Source organism: Phytophthora parasitica (assembly GCF_000247585.1).
Source record: "Phytophthora parasitica INRA-310 unplaced genomic scaffold supercont2.25, whole genome shotgun sequence".
Lineage (NCBI taxonomy): Eukaryota > Oomycota > Peronosporomycetes > Peronosporales > Peronosporaceae > Phytophthora > Phytophthora nicotianae.
In genome coordinates this window covers 806931-829846 of record NW_008649011.1, presented here as the reverse complement: position 1 = coordinate 829846, position 22916 = coordinate 806931, and the positions used below count along the sequence as shown (strand labels likewise).

General features: G+C 49.7%; 8 protein-coding genes across 8 annotated transcripts in view; 4 read left to right on the top strand and 4 right to left on the bottom strand.

Annotated features, from left to right (window-relative positions):
* PPTG_11944 (hypothetical protein) overlaps positions 1-1391 on the top strand; it is a gene marked incomplete at both ends in the record, with an annotated part of 3392 nt that extends 2001 nt beyond the window's left edge. The window contains 3 exons of the mRNA XM_008907201.1: positions 5-244; positions 324-535; positions 608-1391. Coding sequence (XP_008905449.1) covers positions 5-244; positions 324-535; positions 608-1391 — 1236 coding nt within the window. The remainder of the gene's footprint in view (positions 1-4; positions 245-323; positions 536-607) is intronic.
* Positions 1392-5481: 4090 nt separating this feature from the next.
* On the bottom strand, positions 5482-6333 carry PPTG_22897 (hypothetical protein; the record flags this gene model as incomplete). Its single annotated transcript, XM_008907200.1, has 2 exons — positions 5482-5801; positions 5886-6333. 2 exons carry the CDS (start codon positions 6331-6333, stop codon positions 5482-5484), a joined length of 768 nt encoding a protein of 255 aa, XP_008905448.1.
* Positions 6334-7485: 1152 nt separating this feature from the next.
* On the top strand, positions 7486-15085 carry PPTG_11943 (hypothetical protein; the record flags this gene model as incomplete). The annotated part of the gene is made up of 5 exons (XM_008907199.1): positions 7486-10659; positions 10729-10806; positions 10871-13750; positions 13820-14134; positions 14195-15085. 5 exons carry the CDS (start codon positions 7486-7488, stop codon positions 15083-15085), a joined length of 7338 nt encoding a protein of 2445 aa, XP_008905447.1.
* PPTG_11942 (hypothetical protein) lies at positions 15019-16376 on the bottom strand. Its single transcript, XM_008907198.1, has 5 exons — positions 15925-16376; positions 15642-15851; positions 15462-15578; positions 15298-15406; positions 15019-15233 (listed from the first exon to the last, which is right to left on the bottom strand). The coding sequence occupies exons 1-5, from the start codon at positions 15993-15995 to the stop codon at positions 15114-15116; spliced, it is 627 nt and encodes a 208-aa protein (XP_008905446.1). The 5' UTR covers positions 15996-16376; the 3' UTR covers positions 15019-15113.
* Positions 16184-16739, top strand: PPTG_11941 (hypothetical protein; the record flags this gene model as incomplete). Its single annotated transcript, XM_008907197.1, has 4 exons — positions 16184-16333; positions 16407-16464; positions 16539-16600; positions 16662-16739. 4 exons carry the CDS (start codon positions 16184-16186, stop codon positions 16737-16739), a joined length of 348 nt encoding a protein of 115 aa, XP_008905445.1.
* Positions 16605-17856, bottom strand: PPTG_11940 (hypothetical protein). The gene has a single exon (XM_008907196.1). The coding sequence runs from the start codon at positions 17800-17802 to the stop codon at positions 16873-16875; it is 930 nt and encodes a 309-aa protein (XP_008905444.1). The 5' UTR covers positions 17803-17856; the 3' UTR covers positions 16605-16872.
* Positions 17857-17983: 127 nt separating this feature from the next.
* Positions 17984-18239, top strand: PPTG_11939 (hypothetical protein; the record flags this gene model as incomplete). The annotated part of the gene is made up of 2 exons (XM_008907195.1): positions 17984-18100; positions 18159-18239. 2 exons carry the CDS (start codon positions 17984-17986, stop codon positions 18237-18239), a joined length of 198 nt encoding a protein of 65 aa, XP_008905443.1.
* PPTG_11938 (hypothetical protein) lies at positions 18237-22743 on the bottom strand. The gene has a single exon (XM_008907194.1). The coding sequence runs from the start codon at positions 22724-22726 to the stop codon at positions 18308-18310; it is 4419 nt and encodes a 1472-aa protein (XP_008905442.1). The 5' UTR covers positions 22727-22743; the 3' UTR covers positions 18237-18307.
* Positions 22744-22916: the final 173 nt, after the last annotated feature.

Genomic DNA, 22916 nt, shown 5'->3' with positions numbered 1-22916 from the left:
CAAGACCAATATCCTTGCCGACGCACTCTCGCGTCGACCGGATTACGTGCAATCCGGCTGCCATGCAGTTGGCGACGAGGATGACGACGATTGCGCTGTGTGCACCACTGATGAAGTTGCTGCTGTTGAAGTCGCAGCGACCACTCCGCTTCGAGACCTGATTACAGCTGCGTACGAGTCGGATGCGTCGTGCTCCGAGTTGGTCAAGTATCTGAGAGAACCATCGGAAGCGGCGCGGCGCCTCGTATCCACTCACACCCGCGCCCGTGTCGATCGCTACAGTCTCGATGGAAATCTGCTGACCTTCCGCGTCGATCGTGCAGACCCCCCCACGTATCGTCGTCCCGCTTGACGATGATCTCAGAGCCCGACTGATCCATGAGTTCCACGATACACCCAGCAGTGGCCACCTCGGGCGCGAAAAGACCTTCGCGTCGCTCTCGCGCGACTTCTACTGGCCGCACATGTATAAGTGGGTGCGGAAGTGGGTACGCTCGTGCGAAGCGTGCCAACGCGTGAAGCCAACTCCGTCAAAGTAGGCTCCGCTTCGACCTCTCCCAGTCGCGACGGGTCCGTGGACATCGGTCAGCATGGATTTCGTCTTCAGTCTTCCGCGAGATGCCCATGGCCGCACAAGCATACTTGTTTTCGTCGACCGATTCAGCAAGATGGTCCATCTTGCCCCTGTCGCTTCCTCGATCACCGCATCTCAGTCGGCAGCGTTGTTTCTCGACACGGTCTACCGCCATCATGAACTGCCGTGTTCGATCGTCTCCGACCGTGATCCGCGTTTTACAGCGGCCTTCTGGACGGAACTCTTCAAGCGTTGGGACGCGGTTGGCTACGTCCACCGCGTCGCACCCGAAACGGACGGTCAGACTGAACGCGCTAATCGGGTTGTCGAAGACGTCTTGCGGAGCTATGCCACGTCGTTCACGTCGTGGAGCTCATTCCTGCCCATGGTGGAGTTCGCCATCAACAATGCCACTCATGCGTCAACGGGACTGACACCATTTTTCGTGAACTTCGGCCGCCACCCCCGAGTTCCGGCGCTCCTCGGACTGGAGCGCCCTCCACCGTCTCAACTGCCAGGGTCCCACGACGATGCGACTCCTACTTCCACTGGTGGCGCCCCCACCGAGGCGTCCGAGATGACAGCTGACTCACATGTGAACGCGGTGAGCACGCGATCTTCCTCGCGGATCTCCAGCCAGGGCCCTCTTACACGAGCCGCCGCACGAGCGGCGACTGCTTCTGCTTACTTGGTACGGTGGACCGGTCCGCTGGACGACAGCTGGGAGCCTCGGGAGGTGCTGCTGGCGGACGTTCCGGATTGCGTGGAGGCGTACGAGGCCGGCCTTCTACGGGGCGCGACTCCTCGTCGCGCCTAGCTTCGTGAAGCGCTCGCTGGTACAGCCCCACCAGCCTGCGCTCGGCTTCGGAAAGGGGCGTGGCGCTCCCAAACAGCGGCACTTGGTCGCGGTACGCTGTACCCGCGACAACTTGGACATCCGAGGCGATAATGAGCGAAACAGCAGTCTCGATCAGCGTCCCATGACAACTCGCAAATCTGGGCCGCCAAGGCCCCCACGGAGCGGCGCGAGTGCTGCTCCTCGCGCTGCAAAAGCTTCTGCTGGAACGCTGCTGGCACCTCTGTGTTCCAACGATTCACGAAAGCCGTCCAGGCCCGGTCCATGAACTGTGCGGTGACGCTGTCGATCGCAGCGTCGGGTTTGCTTCGTGTGGCGCGCCAGCGGCTAATCAGCACCCGCATTTCGCTGTCACTGAGCGCGTTGTCGAAACCACCGCAGTCCGTGAAGGCCCAACGCTCCAGGACCTCCTCATACATCGCGAGCTCGACGTCCACGGTGTCTCTGTCCATGTGGGTACTGCTGCTGTCACGGCTCTTTCGATTGTGAGGAGCTCACCAAGCTGTTTGGAAGTCATCGCAGCTTCAACCTTACGTAGGGGGTGGTGTGACGGGGTACCGTCACACAGTCGCCGTGGCGCACGGCGACCAATTAGAGTAGGTCTTATTTTGTTGTTTCACGGCGCCCGAGTCGGGCGCCACACAGATTAAATAAGACAGAGCTATATTTCCCCACAAGCACGCACTGCCCCGTTACACTCATGCACATATGCTAAGTCCCATCGTAACCCTTTTAATAAACACACCGTTGAAAGGGCTAAATTTCCTCTTGAAAAGGTTCATACCGACATGGCAGGACCTCTGCCTGTTTAAATCCTGTCAGGATGTCAATTCTTTTTACCTTTCATTGATGACTACTCACAATACAGATTCATCTACATTATCAAACGAAAGTCAGATCTATATAACTGCTATGGGAATTTTAGGAAGAAGGCCCAAAATATGTTTCAGGCCGATGTAGGGCAACTCGAATATCGTGAGAACATGTACGATGAGAAAATTCGCACACTCCAGAGTGATAACGCTCGTGAATACGAGAAACTTGGACAAATCATCTTTGAAAAATACAACACTCATGCTCAATTAACGAATGCCTACGCACCACAACAGAATGGTGTAGCAAAGAGGCGTATGCGCACGCTCCTTTTGAGAGAACAAGAGCTTTTCTCGTTGACGGGAATCTACCTCATGTCCTTTGGGGAGAATGTGCGACTCATGTTGCCGATCTCCTTAACATGACCCCGAGCTCTGTTACAGACAAGATCACTCCCTATGAAAAGTGGTTCAACAAGAAACCATCCGCACAATATATCAAGGTATTTGGATGCTCTGCATACGCACACATACCGGAATTATACCGAAACAAACTCGAAAAACGAGCAAAGAAGTGCATGTATCTGGGCATTCCACCCAATAAGAAAGGATATCGACTACTAGACACAACGGAAAACAGAATTGTATACAGTCGAGATGTCATCTTTCGAGAAAAAGAGTTTTCCAAACTGGAATTCTTAGATTCTCCAGCCATGAGCGACGTACTCAGCCCTCTAACTCAAGAAAAAAAGGGCCTCAACATCTACCACTCTAGCTGAAATGTTAAAGCGGAATGCAAATGTACTCACCGCAGAGGAGAATGACTCTGCGCAAAAGAAAGCAAAGAAGTCTACAAAAGATGACAAAGCAAACTCTCTCTTTAACCTACTCAACGATCCCCTGGATGTCGAAGAACAACAACTTCTCGTTACTCAGACATACTCGTTGCTTGCTATCCGGCATATATCGGAACCAAAAATATACAAAGAGGCAATGCAACTCCCTGAAGCCGCTCAGTGGAAATCTGCAGCGCGGTCTGAATACAAGTCCTTAATGGAAACAAAACCAGGGTTCTTACAAAATTACCCAAAGACCGAAAAGCATTGCAAGGTGGCTGGGTATTTGTTGTCAAATATAAAGGAAATGGCAAAATTGACCGCTACAAAGCACGCCTTGTTATCAAAGGATTCTTGCAGAAGCATGGCATTGACTACGACGAGATATTCTCTCCGGTCATCCGCATGGAAGTTCTCAGACTTCTTCTGACGATTGCCGCACTACTTGACATGGAAATACATCAAATGGACGTGAAAACCGCGTTCCTTAATGGTTTTCTCGACGAAGAAATCTACATGGTACAGCCCGAACGATTTACTGTCCGAGGGAAAGAAGGGCTCGTGTGTAAGTTGCTTAAACGCCTATATGGTCTCAAGCAAGCACCTCGAATCTGGTATCTCACGCTCTGTGCATTCTTAACTTCGATGAAATTTCGGAAACTGGCAAAAGACCAATGTGTCTTTGTCGGAAAAGTTGATGGACACACGTGCTACATACTTGTGTACGTTGATGATCTTCTCATCATTGCTCCGACACTCTCCACCATCAATTACATTAACGACGCTCTGGAACAGCGCTTTAAAATGTCTGACTTGGGAGAAGCCCAGTACCTCTTGGGTTGGTCTATCGTCCGAGATCGACAGAACAGATCTATCTTCATCCACCAAGAGAAGTACGCTACCAAAGTACTTGATCGCTTCTCGCATCTTAATGCTCATCCAGTTGGTACACCTACGGATCCAAGCACAAAGCTATCTCTCACAATGTGCCCACAAACCGAGGCAGAAAAGAAAGAGATGCAAGCGATCCCGTACAGAGAGGCAGTCGGTAGCTTCATGTACTTGATGATGGGAACCAGACCCGATCTGGCTTATTTCCTACGAGAGGTAAGTCAATTTCTAGCCAACCCAGGTAAAGCTCACTGGAATGCGGTTAAGAGAGGCCTTAAATACCTCAATGGCACGAGAAAACTGGGCATTACCCTAGGAGGAAACCAAAACCTAGAGCAGTATAAAGCACAGCAGTATCTATCTGCCTTCTCAGATGCAGACTACGCTAACTGCCCTGATACTCGTCGATCTGTAGGAGGATATATCACATATATGTGCGGAAGCCCAATGTCATGGCAATCTCGGAAACACCACACGGTTGTGTTATCCACAACAGAAGCTGAATACATCGCTCTGCGCCACTGTATGCAAAAAGTCATTTTCTTAAATCTTCTACTCGTCGAATTAGACCACAAAAGCCCACATGCAATCACTCTATATGAGGACAACCAAAGTTGGATTAAGCTTTCATATAACCCTGAGTTGCATGGTAGAAGTAAACATATTCACATTAGATACTGCTTCGTGCAGGAGAAAGTGGAACTAGAAGAATTTGAGATCAAATACTGTAACACGAAAGACGTGGTAGCTGACATTTTCACGAAACTTAAGCAAGATCAGCATTTACAAAGTTAAGAAACGCACTTTGTTAATGAACCTAATAAAAATCACACCAACACTTAAGAACTCCGAAACAAAACAAAACAAAAAAAACTTTTTAAACAATTTCTAAATATTCAAATAAATCAAAATTCATTAAAGTAAGATATGCCCCCTCAAAATCTGATACACAAACATTCACAAGTACAGGAACAAAACTTGAATTTTCCTAAAACGATAAAAAAAGGCAAACAAAAAATTGAATTTTAAACTTAAAACTACATGGATGAATATCATCAATTCTCCGACCTTACTAGGTTTTAGTATGAGCATTAATAACCAGTCATCAATTTTATTTTGTAAGATAGCCAATCATAATATTTACAAAATCCTGTCGACCAATCGAAACGATAAGGGTTAGGGTGGTCATCTGAGCCCCCTCCGACGTTATCGGGTCGGAGGGGCAAGGAAATTTATATATATATATATATATGCCCCTACAAATTTCAAGATGTTTGCATGTTTTGCGCATATCATCATATACCCGACCTATCCGACCGGCGCAATCATTGCAATCCATGGGCTTTAAGAAAATGCATGTAATAATATATTTAACGCTTTTTAAGAATAAGCAGATATTACAGTAGCAATACGATGTTGATACGTGCACATATAGCAGAAGTAGATAGTATGCGCCAATTATTATAGTATGCACTGCATCACTCACTACGCAAACTAGTAATTTACCATATACTAGGGTTCTAGAGGCCAAGTCCCTGTACCATGGCCGCTAGGACCGCTCCCTCCGCATGGACCTAGTCTGCTTTCACTATGCTGCGGCCCGTCCCACTCGTTCTCGGCCGTCTTGCTGCCCCACTGACGCCCTCCCTCCCTCCGTCCATCCTCCCTCCCTTCTCTGCTTCTGCCCTTTTGCCGTCCCGTCGCCGTCCTTCCGCCGGCCAGCCACCGCCCAGCCACCGCCCTTTTGCCGTCCTGCCAGTCAGCACACTGCACCCGCCCGCCGCTCGCACCGGCGTCCACCTGCTCATTGCCGCCCTCCTCGCTCTTCCAATCTTTTTTTTAGAAATGCTAAGTTTAAGATGTGGACCACTACATCTACAATTAAAATTTATATATTTATTTCTAGAGTTACCTACCCTTATGTACCATCTTTTGGTACACGTCGGAGAAAATCGGAGGTCGGAGATTTTGTGGTATGGACCTGTCCTCAACTGCATACACCCCATCAAATGTTTCGAAAAAGTTTGTAAGAAGATCCTCACGATTAGGGAAGTAGTGGTAGTTGTCAGAGTCAATGAAGACAAATTTGTCACCGACCAAGGCTCGGGTAATGCAGTGCCAGGTCCCTGGAAGCTGCCCTGGCCGGCGACCAATCACCAAATGTGCCGGTCGACGACTCCGAATCACGGAGGCAGGTCCCCTGGCCCGTCTCTTGAATCTTGCCTTGACATTGAGGAACCACAGCTGTTTCCGCCTTTTCTGCAGCCCCTTTTGAAGGGCATCCATCGTGTAGGCTCCGTATGAAGGGTGGTCATGGTCCTCATTAGGTCTCACCAGTGCCAGTTTTGCCAAAATAGGTTTCATGGCAGCGGGGGTCAGAAAGTCCCTCCGCTGAAGGCTGTTGTTGATCGAGAGGAGACCACACATCGAATAGCGATTTCCCAGGATTTCCCGGTACTGACACAGTACAGAAACTTGGCTAGATACCGGCATCTAAATAAATAAATAAAAAAACAGGGTTAATAAATTCCGATATATACAAAACCAAATTTCAGCTCGAGTCCATTTCTCTGACTTTAGTCATCCGAGCCAAGAAAAGATGAACCGTAAGTGCCGAAGCACTCCCGTTACTACCAAAAGGTAGAGGGGACGTAGTTCCCCAGCTCTTCATAACTGTAGCAAAGATCACAGACTGTTGCATTTAAGCACATTATACAAATCGGCGACCTTAAAACAGGGAATCTGAGAACCTTGGAGCTTGAGGCTTGACTTGAGAGGAAGTTGTAAAATGAGAAGTGAAATTGTCGTTATCTACTTTACTCCAAGCACACTACAACGCAGAGGTATAGATCTCCTCAGCAATATAGCCTTCTAAGATCTAGAAGTAGGCGATACCGAAAAATTGCGGCGGGGATCTCGATAAGACGGCTGCAATCAGACAGCCGAGAATGTCTCTGTTCAGACCCAGAGAGGTTGTCAGAGGTTGTGACTCAACAGAGACATGCGACTGATCTTAAAAATGATGTTCAAACATCACCCTCCTCAAAGTAATCAAAATAGTTTATTCTTATTTACAGGAGGAGCAACAACTGGAGCACAAGCCACAAAGGTTCCGGCAGTTAACTTTCTCAATCACAATTAAATTCTTCCTGAACTCCTCAAGTCTCCTACGCTAGAAGCACTATGTAGTACCGTAGTTTATGGGGGGGGGCAAAATGTCTCCTTTGACGGCCTAATGACTTGACCTTCTATAGTATAATATAGCCAGGTCAAAAGTGCCCGTCCACGAAAGGGTTAATTTCGACAAATAATTTTTTGTCTCATTCGATCCGACAAAACACGGTGGTGTTCGAAACTGAAATATTTCAGAAACCAATTTTTGAAATAACGCAGTTCGTCATTAATGTATATTTTTATTAATCGTTTCTAACATTTCAGCATGACTATTCTTTCATTGGTTGGTATTTCTACCAACCCTAGTCGAGTAATACAAAATACTCACATGTCAATAGTAGAATGAAGCGCGGGCGTGTAGCGACCCGCGGGTCGACGCGCCGTTCGCTGCGGCGGAAGAACGTGGTGGTGGACGAGGAAGACGAGGACGAAGCGGAAGACGTGAGTCAAGAGGAAGATGAGGCGGAGGACGAAGAAGCAGATGAGGAGGAGGAGCAGAAGACGCCCCCGCCCAAGTTGACGCGTGCGCAGGCCAAAAAGCGGGAGGCGGAAGCAAAGAAAAACAAGAAGAATACCCAAAAGAAGACGAAAAAAGAGAAGGATGAAGTGGGAGAAGATGAAGACCAGGAGGAGGACGAAGAAGACGAGGACGACGAAGATGAAGAGGACGAGGAGGAGGAGGAGGCCGACGTCGAGGAGCGACGCAGGGGCACTCGTGGACGCGGAGGCCGCAAGCGGCAGCTGAGAGGGTCCAAGCCTCCACCCAGAAAGAAGCAGAAGCGGAAGGTAATTGACTCGGAAGACGAGGATGAAGCTGAGGAGGAAGATGAGGAAGACGAAGAAGGTACCGAGGAAGACGACGACGAAGAAGAAGCGGAGGAAGGTACCGAGGAAGACGATGATGAAGACGACGATGAAGAGGAGGAGGAAGTGGAGGAAGTAAAGCCTCGGACGAGAAAATCGCGGAAGGAGGAGAGCAAAACGACGCCTAGAGGCAAGACGAGAGCGGCGGCCAAGACGGCAGCGGAGAAGAAGGCGTCAGAGAAGAGACCGATGAAGAGACGACAGGCGCTGAAGAAGATCGAAGAGAGTGCGGAGAGTGAGGAGGAAAACGAGGACGAAAAAGAGGAGGAAGACGACGCTAAGAGTGAAACGAAAGACGAGAAACCGTCGAGCGACCCACCGTCTGCAGCAGCCACGCCGTCGTCGTCGCCTGCGAAACGCAAGGGCTTATCGATTGACACACTGATGAACGACGCGGACGAGGAAGATGAGCAGGAAGAGCAGGAAGATGTTGAAATGACGCCCGCTTCGGCGTCTGCGTCGGACGCTGGAACAGACGCGGACGAAGTTCCGGACCAGCACTATCGAGAGGCGCTCAGTGGCGCTACAACCGAGCCAAAGTTGATGGAAGTTCTGACGGAAGCGTGTGGCCGACTAATCCGAGAGAACAAGCCGCCCAGCCGCCTATTTGCCGTGTCCTTGCTCGCTGCTGTAAAGGAAGATCCCAAGCGATTCAGCCAGCCTGTTGTGCTCAAGTATCTGCTGCGTTTACTGCGATCAAAGCACTACATTGGCATCAAGGACCCGTCGGACCACGGTAAGAAGCCAAGCACAGCCACAGCTTTGGGATCAGGGCATCTCTCAGGGTCGACAGAATACTATCAGATCTCGCTGCCCGTACTGGTGGCGAACCTTCTTGTGCAGATCATGAAGAACGTCGACGAGTGGCCAGTTGATAGCGTCAAGGTGTTTCTGGACGACTCGCTGTCTTCTCGAATCTGGGTGGACCACGAGTTGAGTCAGTTATTTGTCCAAAACGTGAAGACAGTACTGGAGACAGAGGGCACTGAGAAGCAGTCCGTGCAGCCTCTTGTTCGGAGGCGTTTCCAGGGATCTACTGTAGTGCAGGACATGCGAGATCTGATCACCAACCATATTCGTTCGCGTCTTGTGGAGCTGGAGAAGGAAAAGCCTGGAAGTATGGGAGGATCCTCTGGAATCGGCGGCAATCACGCTGTTCGCAACATGATTATGACGCTGGCCGACTGTGCGAGTATCGCTCAGGTGCGCGTCTTCGGGGCCGAAAACATGGAGGCGTGGTTGCAGAATCCGTCTGTTAAAGGTCAAGCGAAGGATCTGCTGAACAAAATCGTCGCGCTCTGCAAGTCAACGAGCCCCCATGATATCGCCACTGTGGATTTGCTGTTAAAGTTGAAGCTCAAGTCGACCATGTTCCAGCTCAAGGTCGAAGCTATCACACATCTTGTATGCAACAACCCCGTGTACTTGAAGCGTGCGCTGGCGATGTTTATCGCTCGAGAGCGACCCAACAACATGTCGAGGGACGTGGACAACATCAAGATGCTGCAGCATATCTTCCGGGCGTCGCGCTCAATGTCAGCGTCTTCTATCCTAGGCAGCCCCGACGACTTGTTTTACCGTCGGCCCATCGAGCACCAAGGCACTCTTGCTAGTCGAGAACTGGCGCGTGTGTTCCGAGAAATGGCCAGTGTCTCGGAGGTTGCTCCAGTGCTGAAGACGATTGTACGTAAAATTCTGAAGCAGTTGACGTTCGAGCAGGTTGATATCAAAGCTCTATGCGTCGGTATTCTCGATAATGACGGCCATTGGGATGCGCTAACAGGTGACGCTCGCGTGCTGGACTATATGGGTCTTGTCACGGGTGTTGTTTGGCTCATCTTGCTGATGAGAGGTGCAGCTGTCAAAAGTCTTCAAATCCAGCAATCGAATGCCAACAACCGTCAAGGCACAGGGTCCACTGCACTCGGCTCAACAGGCCTTAAGCATGGCGGCACACAAGCTATCCCTCGGCGTGGATCCAACCCACCGCTTCCAGTGTCCAGAGCGAACAGGCTTGGTCCTCAGAAAGGCAAGCAGTCTTTAGCCAAGTCATCTCTATCTTCAGGTCACGCTTCGATTGGAAGTGGTGGTAGTACCTCGAGCGGCCATGGACCAAGCGGAAGTAGCGGGGGTAATGGCAATGGCGCCTCGACTGAAGGCTCGAAGACAGTGAAGATATCTGTATGGGCCAAGGAGGAACTGCAGCAAGCGCTTGCATTTGTACAGCGAGAGGCCATCATCTGTTGTCGTGATGTCTTGAAGCACTTTGGACTCAACGGCGACTCACCCTTCGAGAAGATGCTGTATGAGAGTATTGTGAAGAAGCTGCTCTTCCTTGATATCCCTTCGGATGTGCAGCCTACAGAGCACGACCGAACGTGCTTTCAATCAACAAAGGAGGATATTCCCGTCCACGAAGACTCGCTGGAGCTTCTCACAAGTTTGTACAATTCATGCAGAGCTATTGACCGCGTGGAAGCTCTGCGGACGCTGGAGACAATTGTCTTCCGTGGTGCCGAGGCTCATATGCACCGTGAGGTGTTGTGGCGTCACCACGAAGACGATCTAGCTGCGTATGCCCAAAACGGGGGAGTACTCGGAATTGAAGTGAAAAACAACCAATTCGTCCAGAATCTACTCAAGCTCGCGTTGGTACGTACTCCGATTATGCGATATCACGTGTAAATTCAGTTACAAACTCACATTCTTTTGTTGATAAAGTGGCAAGGCACTGACGACAAACAAGAGCAAGAGTTCTGCCATTCAAGTCGCTTCTGGATTTGTTGCTCCATTTTATTGGTAAGGAAAACTTCTGCTGAAAGAACTTGAAGGTGACAACTAACATCTTGTGCCTACTTTGTAGATTGTTGGATGCTTTAACCCGAATACCATCGGCACTTTCTTGTGGGAGGAGTTCCCGACGCTGCGAGGTTTGATGCAGATGGTCATTACGGGTCGGTATACGTTCCCAGCGATCAGTGCTCCGGACCCGCTGCTACTTGGCAAGCACAGAAGTGCATTCCCTGACCTGATTCAAGGCAACCTGCAGTTGCGAGATTACGAGCAGCAGCTGTTACAACTCAACCAAGGCGATCCTTCAGTGACTGGAGACCCGCTGATGCTGTTTGATGCCAATGGATTGGCACGCCAACCGCCCCCAGCGATTCTGGAGCATCTCCGTACTCTGGACCGCAAGTTTAAACTCGGCATGCGTCTTCGACAAAGTCGGAAGAAGGACTTCCTGATGGAGATGGTTGCTGGAAACGACGACAAGAACGCAGTGCAGAACGTCAGTGCTGCAGCTAACAGCGCGTGGTGGATTGCAGACATCGTTTGCGAAGACTTCGACACGGTGCAGTATCTACCTTACGGATGCTTATGCCAACTGCTCCTTCTAGCAGTACGTCCTAGAAACAAGAACAAGTCAGACTCTCCAGCCCAAGTGCCTCTAAACCAACCAGCACTGGCTCAGATCATCCCACGCTTGCTCACCAAACTGCGCGAGTATCTTGCTGGTGGGAACGACAGCTCCGATGTGGCATCGAACGTTGTCTTGTACTATCTCGAGTGTCTGAACTCTCCCGAGTTATCTACACGACGAGTGGCTTCTCACATCCTCTACCTGTTGACATCGCCTCGCAGCGTTGACGAGCTTTCGGAAGAAATCCATCAAGTGGTTGGTGCAGAGAGTACCCAGAGCTTCTCGTGGCTGCGTGAGTTGGCGAAGCTGCCTTGCTACAGCAGTATCCGCAGCAAGATCTTCCGCTCGCTGGAGAATCTACTCGAGCTAGAGGCATCAATCCCATCGCTCCGTATGTGCATGAAAGCGTTGTATGACTTCTCAAAGGATGGCAACTATACTAACGAACCGGGAGATATCAAGAAGGATGAAGACAACCATCCCAAGAAGTCCGCTATTGAGCAGTCATTGTTGCTGGCGGGAGCGTATGGAAGACTACTTGCTGGACGTGAGTTGGTGGCGACTCTATTGCTGAAAGACCGCGACATCTTTGCCATCACAGTGGAAGTGATCTGGCGTGCGATCGAGTCCCAATTGGAAATCGCCCCTCAACTCAAGGCAACATCTGGCATCAGCTTCTCCGATTGCAAGGTGTTTTACGTCACAGATGGAGCCAACACGATTCGTGAGATTAAACTCCCCCTCGCAATTATCCATGGCGCTATCCAGGTGTTATGCTCGCCGCATGCACACACGGATCCACGGACAATGGCTTCTGCAGACAGCAGAACTGCGACGTGCTTGGCGAGGTTAACGCAGAGTTTGTTCCCGAAGGCGACGTCGAATGCTGCGATTCTGTCGAGTACAGGACTCATCGCAACGAAGGATGCGCGTCTGTATCCGGACCATTTGTTGTCCAAGCTTGCAGCCGCAGCTTCTCCCTCGACATCTCATCTCTGCGCTACTGCTGTTCGTGCGATGTCTATGGAATCTCTGTGGAATCTGCTCGAGCAATCCGCTCTAAGCGAGCAGTGTCTAGAGATGACGTTGCTTTCAGCTGTCGAAGCAACGAAGAAGAATGAAAGCAAGGCTGTTGCTAGTCTTCTAGCTGTGACCAACGCGTCAGATATCTCGATTGCAGCAGATATTGTCCTGATGCAGCTGAGTGCGTACGATATGGTCACCTCACTCTCGTCAGGTGTATCGGAGAAACTTAAATTACTGCGCGAGTGGCTTCTGGAGCGGAGCGGGTCAAGCAACAACATGACAACTGATGAAGAAGACGAAGAAGCACTGCTGCTCTCAGAGGGATTTACTACCTTCAAGATCCAAACAACCCAGGCCAGCACCAGTACCGGGTCGTTTTACTCGGAACCTATGGCGGAAGCACCCAAGCAGTCAACAACGTCTAAACCTGAAAGCACGAGGACTGATCTGGAGGTTTTCAAGGATGCCTACATTGGTACCTCGCAAGTGAAAGCCGACGGGGCTGCAGTTGCACCGTTGGAGGGTTTAGTGAAGGAGCTGAAGCGAAACTCAAGTACTGGATCCTTGCCCGATGTGATCGCTCCTGAAGACTTTGTGTATGCCGCCAGTCAAGCAGTGCGACGGTCGTGTCCGAAGAGTGGCGACTCCACCACGCATTCTCCCGCTGACTTGTGGACACTGCAGATGTCATTATTGCACTTTGCTAGATCATCCTGCAACTCGCAAGCTGCTGCTGCTCAGCTGGCCAAGGCGTTGCTTCTAGTTGTGGGCCACTTACCAACCTGCTCTAGTGTTTCTCACCGTACGGAATGCAGTGGATTCGTGCGTCGTGCTTTGGACAACCTAGGAGAAGGCTTCACTGAGTCGTACTCGTCTTCCGTCAGCTTCATTCGTCACCTAGTTCAAGCCTCCACCACTGAGGGTCTTTTCACTCTGGAAGATCCGATGGTAGCGTGCGACGTCTATAGAGTGTTGCAGATTGTGATACAGTCCATTGATCGCGCTGTTGCGCGGTGGAAAGCTCAGGGCGTTTCGCTTCGTTTGGATGCCATGACTCTACACAGTCTCGTGGTACTCGTCAAAGAAATAGAAGTGCTCAAGCGGATTCAAGACAAGAACTTTGGAAAGTCGACCGAGTCTTGCGCTACTGATCTCTTGACGAGAATTGCGCACGATCAAGCTGATGATACGACGCTGCTGAACCTTCTGGATCCGATCATGACTGCAGACCCACATCTTGGAAATCTCGGGGACGTCGTAGCGATCCATGGAGATGTCAAGCGTGAGCTTATCGGGGTATGTACGCTCTTCTACACTTGCTGGTATGCATTTCGTACTAACCAATTTGTATTGATCTTACAACAGACCTTGTACTTCCAGAACCCTAAGGTCGTGGCTGGATTACTCGACATGCTGAATCCAGACTGGGAGTCGCTTGTTAACTTCGATATTGATGGAGATCAGCACGAAATGGCCATTCGGGACCGCCGACTTATTTCTCAAGTGGACGAGATTCTACGTGATCTGACACGAGACGGAAGTGAAGTCGTTGAGCGATTCCGAGAGCTGACCCGATGTCACCCCATGTTGGTGCTCTCACGCTTCCCTCGACAGCTCATGCAGCACTTCGGAACGGTATCGCTGTCCCAGCTCTATCTCAACACCACGTTCTTCCAAAATGTACGTCTATCTGCGTGGATACAGACAGCAATGACAACATCTAACTCTCTTGGTGTTTAGATTCTGAGTGCTATACAGATTATGAGACCTCATATGCGTCACAGGCCCAGTGTGTTGGGGCCGTTCTGCCATTTCTTGTTCGAGATCTTACGTGTCATAGCAGACCACCACGCTGTTGAGTTCCACCAGCTCGTCTCTCACACTTGGGAATTCTTCTATGACGCACTGGAAGCGGACATTGATCTCGCTAGTGAATTGATATTCTCAGTACCGCGTGTTGTTCTGCTGGAAAGTATAGTGAACATGTACGAGTTGCAGCCCGAGACCGTGACATTTGGAGAAGTCATGGCACAGCGTCACAATGAATGGAGTTTGCGTGCGACGCTGAACTCCATTAGAGCAGGACGCAAGCACCACGGAGCTACGAGTCAGCAACAACAAATCGAGCAGTTGTTGAGTCGCATTGAGAGCCAAGAACTTGCGTCTACTACAGGCAAGCCGTTGATTGAGCGTACAGACATGACTGCGGTTACCCAGGGGCTACAGGCTATCGATTTCTTGTGTGCGAAGACGGACCAAGGCGCGTCAGTTGTGGCGTTACTGCGACGCTGTGCAGCTCCAGTGGCTTCACTGCTGGTGACCGAGACGGTGACGAAAGCAGTGATGGCTACACTATGCCAGACGTTGCTGAATCTCATGAAGTACGACTCGGTCTGTGTAGAGGAAGTCATGCGCCAGTATGTCCAGTGTCTGCGTGTTGTGCGACCTGGTTTGAAGGAAGCTGCTGTGAATACTGTTTTGGAATTCCTCATCTTTGCTGATGCACGACAGCGGAGACAAATTCTGCAGCAATTATTCGATGACCCAAGCGAAATCGCCAAGAGTAAGCTCGGAGTTTATCTAAAGAGCGCAGCATTCCGAACAACACTCCTGGTAGCATCCAAAACATGAATGTAAAGTCTTCTAGCATGAATTTTGTTTAGTCTTTTTTCGTCGACTTGGCAGCGAAAGACTCTGACGTGGTGCTGATGACGATACTCAAGACGATTCCAGCAGCATGACCGATCAGCGTGCCATACACACAAGTCAGTGGCCATTGCTACAACAATGTGACAATACCGTTAGCCGATGCTACAGAACATTTCAAAGGTATTGTTTCTTACCTGCCACGGTCGATCCCAATCCAGAGGAATGGGAAGAGCACCAACATAGGCACCGAGCATGGCACCAATGGACGAGCACACGAGGTATAGCTCATGCGAGTTGCTGGCACTGTGTATCAAATAGTCAGCAACAGAGCAGAACCTTCCCATTCACATCAACATACCTGAGCTCCAGTATCAGATCAAGCCACTTGCGTGGTGCACACCCCAAATGTAGCGCCAAGGGCATTGCCACACAACTCGAGAGCAATACAGCCAGCAACAGCGTCTGCATCCACAGACTAGAACACATTATGAGCATCAGTTTAGATGCTCTCGAATTTGAAAAGACTACAGACACGTACTCGACAACGGGAGCGCCGAACAGGACCACAGCCACATGAAATACCATTGATCCCAGAACGAGACCCAGAACCCCTTCAGCAATTTGCTTGGGGAGTGACTGGTCTGGAGAGCGGAGGATCGCTAGGTCTAAGACCAACAACAATCCCACAATGGCGGACACTACGGGCACCAGGCCACTCAGAACAGCATCTTCCAGGTGCTGACCAAATCTGCAATAATTGCAGTAGTAATTAGTGCAATCGAGGAGAGGGGGCTGCTGAAATTTCTTGAGCTGTTACGCACAGTAGAGCGGGGAGGTAGTGAACCAAGGCGCCAGGCAGCACGACCTGCAGGGACTTGAAGACCAGCGCCATGACGAGACAAGGCGACGATGATGAAGACGCTGTGATTATGAAGTAACAAAAGTGTGTATCCTACAATATTTATCCTAAGCTACGTATTGGGTTGTTTGAGGGTGATTCGTTGAAACTAGGTAAAGCTTAGGATATATGCGTGTTATGTGCGACTTTATTCCCACACTTTTCCTGAGACGTCCCACGCGATGGCCTTCACGAACGAGAAGCGATGGCTAGCGGCCTTCAGGCTCGATAGACTGGAAGAGAAAGCACCCGCAATGAACTCAATGGCTGCGTGGCCCACCAGCTCCGCCGCCAACTTCTCCAGACTCCCACAAGAGCCAGGAGTCAAGATGGTAAGAAGACATTGGCCACCTTTATGGAATGAAACAGTGGAATGAAACATATCTGGTAATTCTTCAATGGCAGATCGTGACTCCTAAAGCTTATTATGCTACACATGACACCATGCCACCTCCAAACCAAGGTTTGTATAGCTGTTTGGTACTATAAAAACTGCAGATGAAGACTGACAATAATTTCATTTTGCATGTTGAATAGTGATCCTGATGACATCCACGCATAGTGTCATGAGGGAGCAGTACCAAGCTGCAGACCGCAAAGTAGGTGATAGAGAATGATGAAGTATTATTTGTTTATTAACAATGGTTTGCGGTGCTGTAGGTTTCTGGCAAAAGAGGGAACGGAGAGCAGAACTCGTCGAGTCCTCGGCCGCCGAAGCAGTTTCGACCTTGTGAGTGACGAGATGGGGCTGTGACTAGTATGGTAACTGTGTAGGAGGAAGATGCGAGTGAATCAGTTAATTTATAGACGGCTATGAACACTGAAAACCGGAGACACAGACGAATTTTGCTGGAGGATCCGCATCACAAGCTCAGTCGTCAAAATTGCAGAGAGAATCCATGGCTTGCGGAGAGAGCAGAGTGTCGGTCCAATTCAGTAATTTGTTGATTTCCTCCTCGTCCACGGACTCGTCTAGATCGACGTCAGCGGCATTAGAGGACGGCGAGAATCGAGGTGACATGACTGTTGCTTGATGTGAGAGCTCTTCGCTTGGAGACGCGTTTGTCGATATGCTCAACTTGTTGAGAGGTGGCATTTTTAAGGGTGACGAGACCTTGGAGCTTCTATTATCACTGATCAAGGTCGCAGCACTGGCAGGACGAGCAGATTGTATGGATGGCAATTTGACGCTGACCTTCACAACCTCCTTCATCTCCGCTTTAGCTTCTGGTGTTCCTTGTTCTGGTGCGTCACTCTTGTCATTATTACCGGCTTGTTTGATCCACGTTGCAAACATTTTCTTGCGTTTCTGCACCTGCTCCAATGCCGTGAGTGCTTTCTTGCTCTTCTTTGGCTTTGGAGGCTTGAATGGAGCTCTTGATGAGCTTCCATCGTGTGTTTCCTGATTATTCTCATGTGGTTTTGTACGTCGATGCACTACACCAGTCTCTCGTACACTCCTGTGACTCGTTATAGACCTCGTCGATACAGTAGAGACACTTGATCGTGCCGACTCTGGTCGACTGGAGTATCGAGTGCTCGCTTCAGAGCTAATACTGCTACGTGATCTCGTCAAATGTCCATTCCTCGAGCTCGTACTCGATCCATTTGTCCTCGACTTGGCAGCTAACAACATCGAAGGAAGCTTTGCAACCAGTGGCTGCATGAGCTCTCGGATCCGGTCATCGTCCCCTGGGGCCAGTTGATCACACAACTGGGCCTCCCATTCCTGACGCAGTCTCTGAATCGCATCGTCCTGGATCTTGGCCAGTCGATACTCCTGCCATGGCCCAATATACATGACTCGTAGCTTCCTCGCTCAGCAATATCAGGAGGATTTCTTTGTGTCGTTTCGTTATGCTATCTATAGATTCGTCATAAGATCAAAAACTAATCATACGCCAACCGCAATCGTACTTAACGTTTAAGTCACATAAAACCGACATGCTCAGGTCGCCGCTCATTACGAAGACTACTTAAGTATGGGACTTGTGCGTGTGCTCAAGGACAAGGCGCCGGTGCTGGTGCTCAGTGGCCTTTGCGCGGGTGCAGCCTACGCTGTGTATTACGCGCACCACCAGCAGATCGCCGAGAAGAAGGTGCGTGTTCCTTGGGTGCTACATAGACTGTATTAATTAACGCTTGATGCTGTTGTAGGTGATGCGTCAGGGTGTGATCAATGACATTAAGCGAGACAGGATCAAGCGGAGGGAGATGCAGCAACAAGAGCAGCAATAGACACGAGTCACAATCTGTGGCAAGCTAATGACCAATTTCCCATTATTGTCAACTCGTCACCACTTCAATTATTGCCTTGTAGTGGTTTGAATGACCTCTAGGACCTCGACACACCGTTCTCGGTCGATGTAGTCGTACTTGAGCAGCATCTCATCCGCCCAATACGGGAAGAACGCGTCCATCTCCGTCGCGTCCAATGCAAATGACGCAGTGCTGTCTTCATTCATTGCAGAGAAGTTTTCTCCAAGAATCTTCTTGACACGTTGGAGAAACAGTCGAGACTCCGCTTCAAATTCTGCTGGGATCTTGCAGGCGTAGCAGGATACAAGCAACTCCAGTGGATACTGCAATAAGCAACACACTTGATCAGCATTGCAGGAACGAAGCTGAGAGTGTGATAGGAACTTCTCTAGCTCTTCGAAGAACGGCTCAATGTCTTGCAAATTACAGAAGCGCACGAAGTCCGACGATGCAGACAGTTCAACAAGCTCCAGTGTTGTCAGCGTACTGACGATCAGTTCTGTTGCTTGCTCAAAGCTCATCGGGTTGTCAGTCGAATGGTGGTCTAACGCGAGGTTGACGGAGACAAAAATTAATTGCCAAATTGACGTCGAGGAACCGCGATACAGAGCCAAAGCCAGACGACGAAACAACGCCACTTGCGAAGGGAGAAGAGCTATAAGCTGCAGTTCTTCTTGACCTCGAGCGATGTTGGACGTGACCCACGTAGTAAGCCACGCTTTGAGAAGGTTGCAAGCGATTCCTTCGAACTCTAGATGCAAGTACAGATCGGTCACGTAGCTGGTGAACGTGCGCTCCCAACGTCTCATAGCTGCAGAGGGCTCCTCTAAAAACGACTGCGAGTAAAGCAGAGCTCCCGACAACCAGTGAACGAAAGGCATGAAGAGCTGAAGAGGAGGCTCCATCACTGCCTTCACCTCAGTATTCCACACTTCGGACACGCTCATTCGCAACGCCGCAGCAGTTCTCTTATCGATAAGACGTTCACAGGTCCACGACGCACCATTCTCCACAATGGACAACCTTGCACACTTCGACATATTTAGCAAACCTAGCACTTCTCCATCAAGCTGCCCTCTTACTTCCAGCGTGTCGGAACCAATCGATAGTAGCCGCAGAATATTGCCACTGATCAGTCGCAATCTGTCGTAACCTTCTGCGTCCATGTCCTCGTAGGCACCTGCGCTTCTGCTTGAACATGCAACCAGAGCTGTGTTGACCAACGCAGTCAGCCAAAATGCTTCTCGTAGCACTCTCTCGCCTAAGCCGGTTCTCAGTATCTCCTCCAGATTAGTCAGCAACAGGTCAGCGCGTAGACTGCCTCCACAAAATTCAGTCTTCAAAATATACTCGAAGAAATGAGGAAGCCACGTCGTAGCAGACTTGTCATCAAACAGCAGCACCAACCATGAAATTCCTCCTTCGAAGATCGAAGCAGAATCCGCCAGAAGCTTCAGCGTATTCTCCTGATAAATGAGAGCTTTGGTGAGTCTGGCATGGGTCTTGAGTTGCTTGTCGTCGACTTCTTCATCGTGCTGGATTAAAGCAGAACTCGAAAACTCTAACCCCTTAAGTGGAGAGCTTAAAGTTTCGACTGCGGCTTCCGGTAACAGCATTCGGCCGTTCTTTTGTGCAATCTTCAGGATGTGGTCAAATGCATCGGGAGAGCGACATTTAATCATCGCTTTAAACAGCAAGACCGTCAGAGTTTCCAGATCCGGGAATGCTGCTGCCGATAGATACAAATGCAACGCCATTTCCACTCGAACGGCTGAAGGCAAAGCAGATCTGGCTGTAGAACTCAGAAAAGACGAACAATCTTTGTTGCTCGGTCTTCCAGCTTCTTTCACAAACGCTTTCAACGCAAAGACAAAGTGAGGATCGAGTGGAGTCATGAGCAGAACGCGCATGCTTCCAAACTCGTTCGGGAACCATCGAATTAGCCTCGTACACAATAGCGACAGCTCCATCCGCGATTCTTTGCCGGCGAAAGATGCACCATAAGTCTCGACAAATGAGAACCATCGCTCAAGCTGTTGTCTTAACTCGCTAAGAGTCCCAATCGAATCTTTGATGCTGCTCATCAGGTCACGAGTCTGAGCCAAGTCAGCGAATCTTACAGCACGAAGGAGACGCTGGAGCACATCGCTGGAGTGTGATACAAGCTGAGCATCAGAAGTTACAGATGTCTTGACAAGCTCAACTCCAGCTTTTACAGCAGATAGCACTTTGTAAAGACTTGGTTCCAGTGTCGACGGACAGTTTGGTGCGTTTTGTAGCACCTCTGCTGCATATTCCAGCGCTTCACTAGTTTCTTGATGGACCACTTCCTTCTTCTCGTAGCATTCAAGAAGTTCTGGGAGCATATCCAACTCAACCATGGCTTTAAAACCCCATCTGTTCGCCCTAGTAGGCGGCTCTTTTGTGTGAGTACGTTGGTACGCATCCCATGCCTCACAAAATCGCATCAGCGATACAAGGTATACAGAAGTTGGCTCGCTTTCCTTCAAGATGGAGTTGACAGCATGAACGATACCAGTGAATAATTGCTGTCCAGTATATCGTCGCTTCGGATTAGACTTGCCTGTGGACTTCATGCCAGAAACCAAGGCGGGAAACAGCAAGTTTCTCATTCCTCGTTGGTAAATCTCGTTTGTGGAGCGTATACTTATGCTCGCTTTCAGCAGCTGGGCGATCAGGCTGGAAACCCAACCTTCTCCGAACGTAGTCATCGTCTGTGCGAGTGTCTGACGAACTGCAACACGATCACTTTCCTTGCGTATAAGGTGTCGCCGTATCGAACCATTAGTCGATATACTTTTACCACCAGTCGCAATAATGCCATACATGATAGCACGGCAATACCTCTTAAAGGCTTGCAAGAAGTTCTCGTATCCACGCATTACCATTCGACCCTTGGCATTGACATTAAGCACGCATTTCTCAAGAGCAAGACACCATTTGATGCCCTCCTGAGTTGAACAGCCCTCGCTGTCCAGTTGAGACATTAGAACATCCCAGTGTTTGGAGTAGTCGCCGTCCTGTTGACCTCCATTACAAGGTTCTGAGAAAATCTTGTACAGGATGAAGAGGATTTCCAGCGATGGCGATGATGACTCGCCTTCATGTCGAACCTTTGAGGACGTTAACAGTTCACTTAAATATGCCCGCAGGATCCGCTTCGTTGATCCAGCACTATTAGGGACAGTAATCAGAGTGGGAGCGCCACCACCAGATCCAGTGATATTCCAAGCATGCGCAAACGTAGTGATGATACCAGATATTCCAACGCATAACGAACGAATTATCTCCACCACGATGCGAAACCCCGGTAGGTGTGCGACGCCTTCATTCCTTCCAGGCAGCATAACACTAGCAAACGCGTCTGCTTTCGAACAGTGACGAATAGCATCAGACAAAGTTATTTGCTCAGTTTTCACAACATTCTTCAACTCTCGCTCCCAAACACTCGTCCACGTCTTCCGAAAAGCATCCGTCTTATCCTCCGAATTTCCACTAACCTGACATATTCGTTCATAGTCCGCAACTGACATCGTTGGCTCCACAACATCCTCATTTTTCACCGAAATCTGAGATCTTTTCCTCCTCTTCTTTGTTTTCGCACTCGTCAATCCCGCGACTGGCAACGAATCCCAAAACGCTGACAATGCCATCAACGCCTGGTTACTTGCATAACTCTCCCCACTATTCTCTAATATCTTCGCAGTCTGCTGCGTGCATTCCACGAAAAATTCCCATCCTCCATACTTCGACCTCAAGAACTCAACACTAGCTTCACCTCGACAAAACTCACAGCTCTTTTCCATCTCCTCTAGTCCCTCTATCTTTTTACCATCTGATCTTGTCCTCGCTCTCTTTTTTGGTGGCTCACTCGAACCGCTCGTCGCTGTGGCTTCAAGAACCTCCTCGAGTATCTTCTCACAGACTTGCTGGATCCAGCTCTGCACTTCCGCCTCCAGACACTTCGCTCCTTGCTCCTGCAATGCAAAAGCCAGTAGCAGCACTCGTATCCTTAGTGGCAGCAATCTGCCAACAACAACACGCCGTAGAATGTCGAGAGATTCGAGTTTCACGACAGTCTTCATCAACTCCGCCTCTCCGATTGCCAATAGCTCGCATTGCGCCAATTTTTGACATAGAGAAGCGAGACAAAGTGTTTTGTACTCTTGGACGTCTCCACTTTGCTGTGCGACGCTCCGTTTCTTCCGTTTGCGAGGCGTTTGTGGCGTTTTGGCCATTTCTGAGGCAACGGACTGGAACTGAGCCAATACATGGCGCTTGAGCACTGGGAAGCGCACTAAATAGCGCCAATCGGGCGGCGGGGCTTGTTGCAACATGCACTCGCACATAGGGTGATAAGAAGCGGCTGATAAAGCGGCGCCAGGCTCCGTGAAGAGGCAGCGCACGCCGCGGTTGAGCAATCCCACATCCATGGCTTTTTGCATTACCGTGTATACTTCGTATACATGGTGAAAATGTATACATCACATCCTTATCCACCGCTTTGTATAATTGGGCATGGGAGAATACATAAACGTGTATAATCGGACCATTCAAAATATATGTATAATCGGACAATTCAAATATACCTATACATGTTTAATCAGACCATTGGGAAGTGATTGGAAGTTAAGT

Bases quoted from the DNA above. Each gene is read 5' to 3' on its own strand.
- PPTG_11942 (XM_008907198.1), bottom strand. From the start codon at position 15,995: ATGGCGCTGGTCTTCAAGTCCCTGCAGGTCGTGCTGCCTGGCGCCTTG. The intron at 15,852-15,924 runs GTGCGTAACAGC...CAATTATTGCAG, and splicing joins CACTACCTCCCCGCTCTACT to ATTTGGTCAGCACCTGGAAG. The intron at 15,407-15,461 runs GTATGTTGATGT...TTTGATACACAG, and splicing joins GATCTGATACTGGAGCTCAG to TGCCAGCAACTCGCATGAGC.
- PPTG_11940 (XM_008907196.1), bottom strand. From the start codon at position 17,802: ATGTATATTGGGCCATGGCAGGAGTATCGACTGGCCAAGATCCAGGAC.
- PPTG_11938 (XM_008907194.1), bottom strand. From the start codon at position 22,726: ATGCAAAAAGCCATGGATGTGGGATTGCTCAACCGCGGCGTGCGCTGC.